Genomic DNA, 15,215 nt, shown 5'->3' with positions numbered 1-15,215 from the left:
TTCATATAGGCAGACTTTGTTTGTACCGGTTTGTTTAAAAAAAAAAGAAAAAAAAAAGAAAAGCTCCCTGCAAACCTTAAACATGCAAAAGGACATCCAGGCCCACCAGCAAGTGTGTGACTGCTCTTGACTTTAAGATTTGCAACAGTTTAAACATGCAGCATCTCATGCTTGGCTGAAGAAAGCCCTCTTGTTAAGTCTACAGCATTCAGACCATTAGCAAACTCTCATCAAGCTTCTGCCCAAAACAAGAGGGAGGTGGTCCAATGCTTGTCTGAAGCGACTGCTGATTGGCCAGTTTCCCTATTAGGTTCGCTGCTTCCAGATTTACTAACAATTTGTTGACAGATGACACTAAGCAGCCATTTCAGCATTAATTACAGAACTGTATCAAATGAGATGCCTGTGGTCTGATTACATGCTAAGGGTTTGACCTTTAATTTTTTTTTTTTTTTTTTTTTTTATAATTCAGCTTACCGTCACAGCAGGGCTCACCCATTATTCTCCTTTTGTTCATTTGTTTTTGGAAACCATCCATGCAGTGATGTGTATGAACGAATAAGTAAAAGATGACATTTTATGTTGTCAAAGACAAACACTGAATTAGTAGAGCGACTTTCCTCTTCTTCCATGAAAGTCTCTCGATACAAGCACTTGTATGAAAAAATAAGTAATTTGTTGCGATTAATGGTTACATGTGCCATCGTGTTTTTATTGTGCGTGAAAGAGTTGTACGTGTTTGCATGTGCCTAAGTACACTCGTTTCACTTACATGTTCAGACAGCAGTAGACTATTGACTTGCAGATGCTTGTCTGATGTTCAACTACACTTTTGACTTTTAAACTTGTAACTAGCTTTGTCCATGAAAAAAGTAGAATTTACTTCTGGTTTCCCTTCATTTCTACACTGAAAAGTTTGACTCCTGCTTATTTGGTGTCCAAATTGGGTTCTTTGGTTGGAGTTCACGTTCAGACTCAGAGAAAATGGAGAATTGTTGGAATTTAAAAAGAAAGCTAACACTACACCCAGTTCCTCTTGTGATGAACCATATTATTGGATTTGCATCTACACTTCAATATGCAGGCATCAGACTGCAGGCTCAAATCAGCATTCCTTACTTGTTCTTCATTTCAAACAAACCTCAAGTTTTAAAAAAATTTAAATCAACATCCTTTTTTTTGTGCAATTTATGATATTGCATATGAAAAGCATGATCTTGTTTGTATAAAGTCAATAAAACTACTTTATCCCCTGCAAAGCTTTTTCTCTAATTTGTGTATTGTTTGTATATTTTGTCTTACATAAATATGGCCTCTTGCATACATCCTAATACATTCTTTTATTGTAAGGTCAGTAGTAATCGAAGTACCCACGTTAAAAGTGTATAGTCAAATAAAATCTGTACGCAACTGGACATAATCATGTTAGACAAAATACCAAAATCTTGTTTGCCCATATGCAAAGTATTCTATTGTACAATTTCCAACATAATTTGTGTAGTGCCCTTTAAAAATACTTTAAAAAGTGGCTTCACCCACAATGGCATGTACATACAGTATGCAATAGTTTTTACTTTTTTTTTTAAATTGTGTGTGGTTATGCCAGCTGTATGTGCGAGGACTGACTGAGAAACTCTGGGTGAGGTACAGCCTCCTCCACAGTCTGTAAAAGCTCTGAGGGGCTGCTGTCAGGTCCCGGAGACGGGAAGTTGAAATGTTCTGCTGTCGGCTCTCGCTTGCACTCGCCAATGAAGAGTTCTGTTCTGTCCCAGTTGCTGAGGTCACCGTGGACGTTGCCACGTTCGCTACTGTTGCTGCTGTTGAGTGCAGAGGAAAGACCAGGGGCAAGGTTGGTCAAAGGCTGGCTGAGATTATGCACGGAGGGGGACTTCCCGAGGCTGCCTCCCCAGTCTGAAGGTCTCCCCTCTGGGCTAGATGAGAGAAGCAGCAGAGGGTTAACCTCCAGGCTCATGTGCCTCCTCCAGACCCCCTCAGATTTCAATCCAGGCTTCTCCCGCAGCTGCGCCCTTCCCTGGACAGAGCCTGCCTCGCTGTCCCCCTCCTGGTCGACATTCACACTACCCCCCACTACAACAGGGGGCCCCAGGCTCCCCTCGTGTGCCGACATGCTATCTGTCATATCATCTGAGACGGGGTCAGAGGAGCATCGGAGGTGAGAGGGGTGCACCATGGGTGGCAGCTGGAGAGTGAAGCTCCCTGTGGAGGGAGGTGGGGGCAGTAGATCGGGAAAGTGTGTTTTTTTGGAGGTGTCATTAGGGGTGACCAGGGTTGGGTAGGGGCTGTCAGGGGGCAGCAGGGGGGACGGGGAGAGTGAGGCAGTAGAAGGTGGGTAGGATGGAGGTGCTGAGTCAGGGGGACCGTCATCGTCGACAGGTGCCAGGATGAGCCGCAAGCCTCTCGGATGGCCACCGTTGTTGTCTCCAACAGGATCACCTCCCTGGGGGGAGGGGAGATCCCTGCCAATGATGGAGGTCGGGTAGTCCGAGTTGTGGCGCTGGTGGTTTTCCAGCTCGAACAGGGGCAAGGAGGAGAGGGTGAGCGCTGAGGGGCCTTTCTGGAGGACCTGGCGGTAAACGTCCAGTAAAGAGTCCAACTTTGACTCAATGGATGTTACCTGGGGGCAAGAAAAAAGATAACAGACACTTTTAAAAGCCAGAGATCTCCTTACGGATATATCATTTACATTAAGGGGTCAAGATTTGTACTCATAATAACATTTTTTTCTTCTTTTATTATTTTTTAAAACATACCTGTCTCTCCACCTTACACACACGTCCCAGCATGCTCACACCCTCCAGAGACTCTCCATCTGAGTGCAGTTTGTCCCTCATTTTCTTATCCACGGGAATCTGGCCTTTTCCCAGAATCTGATCCACCCTGACATAAACACACATACGGCTGTTATCATATCAGAAAATAATGATGTTGTAACATAAGAAGGTATCCAAGCTTCATTTCAGTTTATCCCAAGTCAGACAACAGAACCTAAAGCAACAGCAGGAGGTTAGGATTAGGGTTAGTGAAACACATAAACATACATGACACGAGTGTATTACTGTTGTTATATTAAAGAACCTGTATCTCCAAAAAAATTGCAACATCTGAGGATTCGATTTAATTCAGCTTGTAGTTTGCATACGTTTGAGGGCCTATTGAATTTGAATAACAAAATTTGTACATGAAACATTTAATACATAAAAAATAATATGAACCAGAAGAAAAATCACATCACAAGTCAAAATCAAATGTGATAAAAGCACTGCATCTTAAAATTAGATTTACAAATAACTTCTTTCTGATTGAAAAACAGAGGTTAATAGGTGAGTCCATCACTGCTTATTTATTTCAGTGATTTCACTTTCAATTTCAGGAAGGTAAAAATAGAAAAAAAACATTTAATTATGTTTCAATACATTTGAAAACCAAGTCAGATGCTACATGCAGTGCTGCCTTCAAACTATCACTGGATCTGGATAGTTATTCATCAAATGAGGCTCTTTGTTTTTTGATACTAAAATAATGTTGAAATTAGCCAAGTTAATTTGCACGCCCTGACTTGCAAACTACCACAACTCTGTTTTCTCTGGCTTTCCACCACCTAAATCAAGTAGAAAACACTGCCAAACGCTCACAATTACACACAAGTTAGCAACATTCACACACAACAATGTTTCCACTCCCTGATGAAAGGAAAGAGGATGAAGTATGAAATGCAATGTAGTGACGGACAGGTGTGTTTGGGTTTGTGTCCATGTACTCACTACACAGATGTGTGTGCGAGTGTCAGACAGGGTTAATTCAAACCTGACCATGTGGGTGGAGTTTAAAACATTATAATAATACATTTTTGAAAAGTAACTGAATGCCAATGCACTTTAATATTCCTTTCACTTTCTGTGGTTGTCTCCACTGTCTACATGTTCTAATGTAAACTCCAACCATCTGGTTCTGTAGGAAAGTAGAAGAAAATGTGATTATGTTTGCAGTCAGACAGTTAAGGGGACTGCAGATTGACGAACGGTCAACTAATAAGATTCTACTCTACTCTAAACTTGAATAAAGTGAAATAAAAGTAACCCTGAGTCAGAGAGCTTCTTCCTGTTGTTGCTGTAATAATAGTGCAGGGCAGGAGAGGACATGTTCCTGGGTCGGCTACTTAGGCTGGGACCAGAGCCCGCTGCACTGGCCAGTCTGGAGAGAGGAGAAAGACTGGGTCAGACACATCTTTCCCACTCACTCACTCGCACACACACACACACACACACACACACACACACACACACACACACACACACACACACACACACACACACACACACACACACACACACACACACACACACAGAAGCTGGAAGCACGGGTGGACAGATGGACAAATCTGTCATCTACTCTTTGACAGTAAATAACACTTGTACAGAGGCTGCGGATTCCTGAAGGCAAGTATTATAATATTTTGGCCAGTCATGTTTGCCAAAAAAATATCCCCTGTAAAGATGACTCGGACCTAACATAAAATCTAGGCGATGAGACAAAGCAGATGCACACTAAAACCTAAGTGGCCTAAGTGTGTATCCACAGCTTTTGCCAGTAAACACACTTCACACCAACACTCAGATAAAGAAAACAGGCACTATGTTATTCTGACAACGCTGGCATCTCTTACAGCACTGCTATTCATTCAACATTACAACACACCGGATGACAGTCAATACCAAGAGCTATAAACAACTTCCTCTTAAAGAAATGAGTTGTAAATGTAGAAATATAACTCCACTGTAGTGCTCTTTAGTGACACAATATTTCCAGCCATACGTGATGCGGACCAGTTGGAAAAAGTAAAGTAGTTTTAAGAATTATGATGATTCATTAGGGAAGTCAGAAAATTCAAACACTGAATTTTTAGAGCTGAGTCTTATTAGTTTGAATGAATTCCAGCGTTCCAGCGTTTTTGAAAGGACAAATCCAAATGTTATACTTCTATACTTCTCTGAGTAGCTCTTGTTATATCTGCAGGCACTCGCAACTCCAACTCGAGATCTTAAAGTTGCTCAAATCAGGATTATCATATGTTTTCTAGTATCATATGAATAAGTAAAAATTTGTTTTTAAAGGCCTCTTATTTTTTTGGTGTACATATTGCAAATGTCTAAATGATTCAAATGAAAAAAATCAGAAGGGCAAAGAAAAAACCCAAACTGGTTGGTTTGGTTAGACCAACACGGGCAGTTACTTTCTACCGACCATTTTACATCTGGATTACCAGCTCATCTAACATTATAGTCCAGTGATTGAGCAATTGAAGGACCTTTGCAGTGGTGTTGAAGCATGTTTTGATGAATGAATCAAAGAAGAAATTATCTCCAGACCTGGGTCAAGTGGTAACTTATGTGGGAGCCATTTTGGTCAACTTTGGTAAACATGTCATTTCTTTTCTGTCTCGGACTAAATGTTGAACAAAGCAAATGGCCAATATTATTTGCATGCACACAATTTCGGTTAAATTCCAAGGAAAATTGTATTTTTAGATTTGGCTGAAAAATGTCTCTACACACATTTACACATGGTTGCATGCTGTCTGACCCAGGTATGATGGCTTGATAAAGTTAGTTAAGGGAGCAGTCGGCGGGAAAGTCAGGACGGGGTAGTTCTAACCCCGGTGAAGACTGTTTCCTCCGGGCCTGGCTGTAATATAAATGCAGGGAGGGAGCGGAAAAGGTCTTGACACGGCTGCTCAAGGGCCTCGGAGGAGGACCCACTATAGTGTCTAGTCTGGGAGAGAGAGGCGACACACATATACACATACATACACACAAAGAAAGAAAAGACAGCTGGAAGTGCGATGGCGGTGAAATATTTAAAAAGATTTTCTAAGAAGTGATCTATGACAACCCTGGAAATATCGGGAAATGCTGCAACACCCACCTAAGGTTTCTGGCACATATATAAATGAACAATTAACACACATCCGTGAAAATGGTTCCCATGAAGAGAAAATAACATAAAATTCCATAAAAGAAGGCTTGAATGTGTAGAAAATAATGACTTTTACAGCAGGAACACATAGATTTTAAGAGTGTGTGTGTGTGTGTGTGTGTGTGTGTGTGTGTGTGTGTCCTGACCTGGTCTGAAGGCTCTTGATGCGACAGAGCATGTCCAGGTGTCCTGCAGAGTACTGCTCAATGACGTCCTTCACGTCATACGGACGCAACGTCTCCTTAAACTTCTTCTTTGCAACATGGAACTTCATGATCCTAAACACACATACATACACACACACGCAAACACAAAACACAAACACACAAAAAGTAATCGGAGTGAGATAGAGGGGGAGAGAAATCCTCAGATTAAGAGTAAGGCAGTGTAAATCTAAGGGTGTAATTACCACAAATAACCATTAGATGGTAGCACCAGCTTTGAGAAAACCTACAGTTGCGTTTCACTTGTTGATCTTTTTTTTTGGGAGTGGAATAAAGATAACATGAAATTTCTTTCAGAAGTATGTGATGGGAAACCAATGTTTCCTGGTTCTCTTATTAAATCCATAACAACCAAAATGTTCAACTTTGAAATCTGAGTGTAATTTTCTTTTGTAATTTGTAATCTTTCTCTATTTGGCGAGCAGAGACACTGCTGTGAATAATATTGATGCAGGTAAGGAGATCTATGTTCTTGGTTCATTTGGACTCCCTCGTGGCTCGTGCTTGTTTCGAGTTGCCCGTCTTTCTCACTGTCTTAATGGAAACAACGGTGACAGATGACCCTCTGGAATAACAGTCCTGACAGGGGAGGGGGTGTCCAACCCTCAACCTGACACCCTGGGAAAGCCCTGGGCTCTGGCTGCCCATGGAGGTGGCCTGCTGGGTGGGCGGGCAGGCAGGCCGGCCAGGGTTGGGGAGTAGGTGTGTGTGTGTGTGTGTGTGTGTGTGTGTGTGTGTGTGTGTGTGTGTGTGTGTGTGTGTGTGTGTGTGTGTGTGTGTGTGTGTGTGTGTGTGTGTGTGTGTGTGTGTGTGTGTGTCCTACAGAGAGAGAGATGGGTTGGTGATGAGCATAAAACTAAGCACTGCGGTGAACTACAGTGAATGACATTATCAGATAATTAGAAATATAAAAACATAGAGACAATGTGAAAAAAATTTAGCTTGTGCAGATAACATGTTAAGTGCTAACTATTCATGCTTAATGTGCTGATTGAAATGCTCTTTTATAGGACATGTTTTGTAGTCGATATGGGGAGGCTCTGTATATGACTTAAGACTATATTGAAAATGTATATTCATACTTAATTCCATGTTTTAATCTCTAGAACAGACTATTTTGAAATCATACAGTATGCTAGTGGTCAAATGAATTATTTATAAGATGAAAATATTTTATAACTTTAGAAGAGGAAGAAAAATGGAGAGGGATTAAAAAAGTATGATTACAGTGATTAAAACAAGAAGAATCATTTTAAATAATTAGCAAACACATTAATAACTGTGAACATTAATTTGGGATAATTACAAATGCAAAACTGCAAATCCTGATCTTGGCTTGGACTTCCATCTTGAATTATAATTTCAGATCCTTAGTTTGTGAGGAAAATGCCAGGAGCATCAGGTTTTTTAATTAATGACTCATTTTCTTTCATAATTGAACAGCGTTGTACTGTTATGCTGCTTTAAAAAGATAAATGTTCCTTAATGGTTGTAAAATGTTGATTTAACAGCTTTTTTACTTTGGCACATAGAATTAAGGAAACCTGTCTGATAATATGTGCAGTCAATTTATTTCATGCACAAATTAAGAATGTTAATAACTTTTTTAATGGAAATTCTGCATTATTGAGAGTTGAAAATTCCCTTTTACGATGAAAAATATCAAAAGGGGGAGAAGAAGCGTTGGACTGAAAGAATCGTTCGGCACCAGTTGGATAAACCCTTGCTCACAGGGTGCTGGTGCCAGTGTAAAAGAGCGGGGTCGGCTGTAACCCATGCGCGCGCACGCGCACGCACACACACACACACACACACACACACACACACACACACACACACACACACACACACACACACACACACACACACACACACACACACACACACACACTTTCATTCAAGCACACACAAAACTAAAAAGCTTTGTGCAGGACTGCTCGAAACCCCCCTCAGGCAAACCTTCAAACCCAGCAGTAGGTTATAAAGATAAGGAAAGAGAGACGTAGCAAAAAAGACAAGAAAAGTAGAACAACAGACAAAGAAAAGCATCGCTTGAGGCATCCAAATGTCGTGTGAACCCCAGGACTCATGAATGAATGTATGTTTTTCCCCATCAAGCATTTCATGTATAGAAGAGTGAAGAAAGACAGGGGTCTGTATTGTTGTGTGTAATAAGGATTCACCTGAAACCGTTTTACTGAAACAGTCAACTTTTCTTTAACAACCATAATTTGTGACAAACTGTACCTTGTTTCTTGTTTCTGAAAGCAAACTTTATGATACATGATCCACGGATACAGATGATAAACAGCCTGAAGAAAGATGAATGGTCAATCGGTCAGTTAAGAACGAGGCAATTATTAAAGTCAAATGACTAATTGACTTGTAATTCTTGACTTCGGTGAACTGTCACTGTGATTTTAAAATCAAAGGACACGCGTAAACCATCACACATTACAGCGTGGTTTTAACCCATCATAAAACAGAAAGGACTGAAAATAAAACATTTTTAATTAATCAGAGTTAGATGAATAATTACAGATTTTGGGAAAATATGCTTACTTGTATAATCTTCATCATTCTGATGTAAGTGTACAGTACCCTAAATATGAATGTCCCAAAGTAACAAAATACACATAACATTAACATAGTCTTTAATCTGTTTAAACCAAAGTGTAAAAATGACAACTTTTGGTTTCATGGATTGGGGTTATGTACCGGACTATTTCCTGGTCGCGAGCAGTAACTTTCTTGTTATCACAGTGAGGTTGTCAGGCACCAAGCTCAAACATCAGGAGGCAGCTTCATATTTACCACAAAGACATGATGGTGTCAGTATTAATCCTATTTTCTAATTCCCAAAAATAAAGTGAAGGTTTTTCTAAAATGTTGAGCAACAAATGAAAACACAAGCTATGGAAAACCAGACCTGACTTGGTTGTGGTTGACAGAAATATATGGTCCTGATGCAGCTGCAGAAGATAATATACTGATGGCTGCTTGGTAAAAACTTTATTTTGAGAGGCAAACTGCAGAAGGAACTTCTCCTTATGTGTGATCTGTATTTCCTAATTTGTATAAGTTGACACAATCAATTCAACTTCCTTCAGTTCCTTATTTGAAATCAGTATTTGTTTGCAACTCATGAACAAATAATGTGTTTTATTCAAAAATATATTACAGGTCCTTAAAGGATTTAAGTACTTTGTTGATTTAAAGATGATTTGGATTAAAGCATCCCCTATGAAGTGTAAAACCAGCAGGATCTCACCTGACAGCTCTGATGACCGCCTTGAGGGGAGCTGATAGGTCCTCCACTGTAACATCGCAGTGGCAGCCTCTCTCATCCAAAGAATCCTCTGTGGTCATGCCTGCGTCCACTGAGAGAGACAGAGCGTTCTTTCATCAATAAATGTAACGGCGTGCAAATCGCTTCCAGTCTTAAAACTCTTAAAACACTTTCTGCATCACGGGTCTCGACAGGAGTCTCCAAGAATGTTTCAAACTGATACTATTTTGGCTTTTAGGAGGTGAAAATTTATGTTCAACTTGGATGGGATCTTTGGGAATGGGCAGCGTTTTGCAAGCTCAGCTATAAGGTGAGAGAGGAGTATATATATATATATCATTAATACTGCCAATAATTACAAGAGTGGGTGATATGGACAGAGAGACCGACAGGAAAAAGAAAAAAAGAGCACAGAAAGAGATTGAAAGAGAGTGAAAAATGATATAGAGCATATAAAAAGGTTATAAAATCAGTTCAAACAAATGATACAAGGGAATATGAGGGGAAACAGAGGTGCTATTAAAACAGTCAGCAATTTTATCTGTTACAAGAAGGTAGGAGAAGTGAGGAAAAACACTGGTTCACAACAGACTGCATGCATATACAGTATGTTCCTTTTAAGAGATAAAAACAAGAACGTTGGAGTTGAAATTTCAAGTAAGGTTTTTATGAAGATGTATTGTCATGAATTGTTTTCCCCGAAATTGACCATATCCACTTGGATAAAAAAAAAAAAAAAAGAATAAATGCAAAATATTCATCTACAATGTAGAATGTAGAGAGAATATGGAGAAACATAATTTGAAAAGAGCCAACATGGTACATGTTTTATCCAAGAAATAAATGTACAATTTAAATTATTGATGACCATTTTCCAAAGCCAGAAGCCAAACTCCAGCCACATAATGACTTCAGCTAATCAGCCCAAGATAAATACCAACTCTATGTTCAAGGAAATCTCACCCAAATGAAAATATAATCAATTATAGAATTATAGTAAGAAAATATAACTCAAGCAGGTTTTACCATCACTGAGTTATTTTGGCATCACTTTGGCCAAAAATTAAAACTACTGGCTAAAATCTGGGTGCCGCTCTAAAAACAAAGGGTATGCTTTAGAAAGTCTTAAGAAGAAATGTCAAATAACACAAAAATGTATTTTTAATAGCATGAAAACCTACATTATTCTTCTTAGTAAGATGGATGAATTACAATTTGGCTGAAACGTTTTGAGATTTTCTGTCTGTGCTGTCTGGTCGCCTCAGTGGTTTCAGCTGTGCGGGGCTCATTTGGAGACAGTTTGTTTAATTGTGGGGTTTTTTTTTTACGCTGGTGATGACTTGATGCAAGTGAAATGACCTCATTAACCATGCAATGAAGCAGTTTTCTCTCTTTTTCGAATTTTGTTATTCTCTCATCCCACTCTAACACCATCACGTATACAGCTGTTTGGAAAAGTTTGGGCATTCATGGGAAAATTACATATTTTGTTTATTGAATAAAAAGTAGTAAATACAAACCACTGAAGCAAAAAGACATTAAATCGACCCTTTTTTCAAATGTTATTTTCATTTAATGAACTTAAAAACATTGATGCACAAACAGCGACCGCATGGAAGAATCCTCCGAAGTAAACCTGCATCCTTATTACAAAAGTCAACATCTGTAGTATGCAAAACAACATCTGGATAAGCCAGAGTTGTGTTGGTATTCTTGTGTGGACAGAGTTAAAATAGAGCTCTTTGGCTACAATTAAAAAAAAAGAGCAGCATTTGATGAAAAGAACATCTTGCTGATACGTTGGTACAGGACACATTGTGTAGAGGAAACAATGGTTTCAAGCAAACTCTGGATGTTAATGGCAAGAAACTGAAACCGAAAAGCGGAAGAACAGCGATCCAAAGCACAGCTCAAAATCCATTGAGTTGGAGAGGGAGTTGGACAGCTCAGCTTTTTCATATGCCACAATTACCGTGTATTTAATCATTTTAAATCATGAAATGAAATGTAAGTGCATCACTATTTGAAAAAGGGCTCATTATTTCATGTTTGCTGCAGGGATGACATTAACTTCTTATCACCAAATTTTTTCTGTATGTTTGTAAAGTTTGTAATTTGCCAAAGGGGGTGCGCTGAATTTTGAATCCAATTTTGGGAAATTTGTTCCCCGCCTTGTGCACCATCTTCCCAAAATCCAGCCGGACACGCTGGCACATGGTATTTTTTTGAAACTTTCCCATCTCTAGAATAGAAAATCTATTTCTGTGACTTTGAACAAACATCGGGTTCCCCACTTGTGGTCCAATGAGAGATTAAATAAACCTGCTGTACATACAGTACCCTGTATAAAATGGAATATTGTTGTGTTGGTTGGTTACAGTAACTACAGACTCACCATCTGGGACGGCAGTGCGAGTCTGGCTCTTCAACCTCAGCGACGGCCTGAAGCGGGTCCGATCGTTGAAGCTCCAGCTCTTCTGCACCTTGGCGGGGCTCCCGCCCATCAGCTCGCCGCTGCCCGCCACCTCGTTGCCAGGGGAACAGCGTTGGCGGTCGTTGATGGATGTCTGCCTGTTCTTCATGCTCTGACCACGAGGACTCGCCATCCGGACGCGCTCCTTAAAACTCAACTTCTGACTGAGGGAGGGGGAGAGGAAGGGGGAAGATGATAGAGGAGAGGGGAGATAGAAGGAGCAAGAGGGATGGGGGTGATGATCAGAGATGGGTGGATAAGGGAGATTGGGGAAAGATGGAGGCGACAGAGAAAGAGTGTGTGTCACAGAGGTTGGGGTTCATAGAGACACAAGGAGAGAGAGAGAGAGAGAGAGAGAGAGAGAGAGAGAGAGAGAGAGAGAGAGAGAGAGAGCAAAAAGGGATGCTGTCAACACCTATTTCCCCTTAGAGAGTGAGAAGAGTTCAGAGCGCAGACACGGGGCAATGTTCTGTCTTTTCCTTCAGACCAAACACCATCCATCCAACTGACATGCCCAAAAACACCAGAACAGAGCCGGACTGTCCGCCAAGCCGCCGAAACAAACCCTCAGCGCTGGTTCCTGACGGTGCTGCAATCCTCAGCTGATAATCTATTCATGTAGTACCCTTTTCAAAACATGACTTAATGAGATTTTTAAAGGCGATATGTGAAGCAAGGTAACATCAATACATCATCACCCCATTAATTTAACATTAAGACTACATTAAACAAATGACAGCATTATTGAGAGAGGCCACTGAACATGGTGTTTTCCATGGTTCCATTTATCGAAAAATCTTGGAGGTCTTAACACAAGAACTGTGTTACAAAAAAAACAAAATCCTTTTGAGGCTGTTACTGCAAATCCCTTTCAACATGTTAACAAATATTTACTGGTAAAAGGTTTATCATAAATGTGGTTTTAATATTGTGAAACATGACTTCTGTTACTACAAATATGAATATATTACTAATAAAACCTTGTTTCTAATCTTCACTTTTTGACAGTTTAAACAAATCATCAATGGTGGGGATGCAGAAAGTTACTTACTGCAGTAAACTATCATGAAGCTTGAGCAAGTAGACCAGCATGCAATGCAGCAGCACAATGGAGAGAGAGATGCAGGGTTCCAGCACATTTTACCATGCCATTATTTTTTACATATTTTTCCAGACCACATTTTCACCTGAATTTCAGAGTTTTAATTCAAAGTGTTTCAGAGTTTTTTTTTAAATTTTTTTTATTGTTTTCATTCTTTCCTAACTTACAGACCTGTGAAATATTATTCTTACCTTCTCACACTTGTGTAAAAACCTTATTCAATACTGGTCAGCATATTGCAACACCAGTATTCAAGGCAGAACTGTACATTATTAGTTAGTACAGTCGCAGCCCTTTTCTGTGGTGAATCTGCTGAATCACGTACACTTTCATCTGAACTGAAACAACCACAAATGCTTAAATCTTAAATACAGTGGAGGAAGCCGAATGGATCTTTTGTCTGTTTCCATTCTTTCCATCTCTGATGTCTGAAATTGCCAAAATTTAGGAGTGGAGTGATGCAGGGAGCATGCCGTAAAATGAGGTAATGAATACCTACATCTGTGAAATGACAGACTGTCATATGTTGTTGGGAGATGATTTATGGTGAAGAGTCCAGCCCCATGAATTACTTGTTTTTATTTTCTATTCCTTTTTGAGAAATTTTCACGAGTTCATAAATTTTTACAACTGATTATTCATTGCTTCAAAATCAACGAAAAAAATGAAAAACCAACAGACTTCGAGCTCAAAAGAATAAAATAAGAAAATATTCATGTGGCTGGACTCATAACAGTTTCTAGGGAGGATAAGGATATTTAGGTGGGCTAAGAGGCACATATACGGATACAAAATATATAAAATAAAGGGGAATTTAGACATATTTCTACTTTCTCCTCAAACTTTTATTGTATAAACAAAACGTCTAAATTAAAAAAACATTTCCCAATATATGCTCACTTTTTCATTTCTCAAATTACAAATTCTGAAGCAGCATTCGACAACATCCAGCTATTTAATCCATATGAAGTAATAGGGGTTCAACATGCAATTGTTTTAACTGCTGCAAGTGTTCTGAAATATGTTTAATTCTTCCTTTAGTAAAAAGTATATTTTAAACAAAGTATACTTTTACAGTCAGTTTTAGTGGAATTCCCCTTTAATTTGTAACAATGTCTCGTTTGCATTCGACAGGCAGCAGGCAGCAGTAGTCGTCTCAGACAAATTCTCTCATGGTAGAAAAAGAATTGAGGAAGGAGAGAAGAAGGAAGTTCATTAGGTTTTGTTTTGTTCTCCTCCATGCTATTAGTCAGTCATTCCCGCAGGTTATACTGGATTAAAGGCAGGGCAGAGAGGATGCTGGGTAGTGCTGTAGGTACCTCCTATATTTCCGAGAGTACCTTCTGAAGAGTCTCCCATTACTTAGACCCTTGCTAGAGCAAAGGAGGGAGAGATGGATGGACGAGGGGACGGAGGAGAAAGGAGGGAGATTAAAAGAGGAGTTCAGTAGAGGATGGAGAAATTCTCTGCTGTCAATATTGATGCACAGCAAACATTTAGAAAGAAAGTGGACATATTTCAGACAGGGATGGGAATGAATAGAGTGGGTGGATATATACCCACCTGAACTCAGTTTGTTCTCATTTTGAGATGACAAACATATTTATTATACGATTTCACGACACACAACATTTTAGTGTCACCAAAGCTATACGTTTTAAAGCATTGCTCCACACTTATCCAACCTGGACTCTACTTTCTCCAACACTTCTGACCAGATTCAGAGTGGAGCTACTTTGTTTTGCTCTTAAATCAAGCAGGAAAAGCGCTGAATCAAAAGCCCAAAACACCCAAATTATGTCTTCAAAACATACTGATTGTTCTGTGACACGTGGTGAACACATATCCTGACTATGCCAGTCTATTGCTGCGCTCCAAATGACATACATTTCTTGGTGCGCTTACATGTTCGGACTCTTACCTGTGCAGTGCAGTCATTTATAGAGTAGCGTTGTTGCAAATCGCACACTGCCGTTGTGCACTGCCAGGAAATATCGTCAGCGTGTGAACACATCACCAACCAAAACATCTGCAGCTTTAATAATTTTACCAAGAAATTAATGTGTTATTGTTCCCCTCTGTTTAATGCACTAAATAAACACTGATTCTTTTGTCCAGCAGCAGAAGAGGACA

General features: G+C 39.7%; 1 protein-coding gene across 5 annotated transcripts in view; it reads right to left on the bottom strand.

Annotated features, from left to right (window-relative positions):
- Positions 1-42: 42 nt before the first annotated feature.
- Positions 43-15,215, bottom strand: part of kcnq5a (potassium voltage-gated channel, KQT-like subfamily, member 5a) — a 90,717-nt gene continuing 75,544 nt past the window's right edge. The window contains exons 9-15 of one of the 5 annotated variants that reach the window (XM_069712264.1): positions 11,903-12,140; positions 9,490-9,598; positions 6,141-6,272; positions 5,674-5,790; positions 4,099-4,212; positions 2,772-2,898; positions 43-2,635 (exon numbers count right to left, since the gene is read on the bottom strand). In XM_069712264.1, coding sequence (XP_069568365.1) covers positions 1,598-2,635; positions 2,772-2,898; positions 4,099-4,212; positions 5,674-5,790; positions 6,141-6,272; positions 9,490-9,598; positions 11,903-12,140 — 1,875 coding nt within the window. In that variant the 3' untranslated portion in view covers positions 43-1,597. Of the gene's footprint in view, positions 2,636-2,771; positions 2,899-4,098; positions 4,213-5,673; positions 5,791-6,140; positions 6,273-9,489; positions 9,599-11,902; positions 12,145-15,215 lie in introns of all 5 variants that reach the window. The other 4 variants (XM_069712263.1, XM_069712265.1, XM_069712268.1 and 1 more) reach the window with 4 other exon arrangements.

This window comes from Brachyistius frenatus, unplaced genomic scaffold, assembly GCF_029030835.1.
Source record: "Brachyistius frenatus isolate BFR_SWC_R1_liver_20210118 unplaced genomic scaffold, ASM2903083v1 Contig_108, whole genome shotgun sequence".
Lineage (NCBI taxonomy): Eukaryota > Metazoa > Chordata > Actinopteri > Embiotocidae > Brachyistius > Brachyistius frenatus.
The sequence above is the reverse complement of the archived record's forward strand: the minus strand, read 5'-3'. Positions and strand labels throughout refer to the sequence as shown.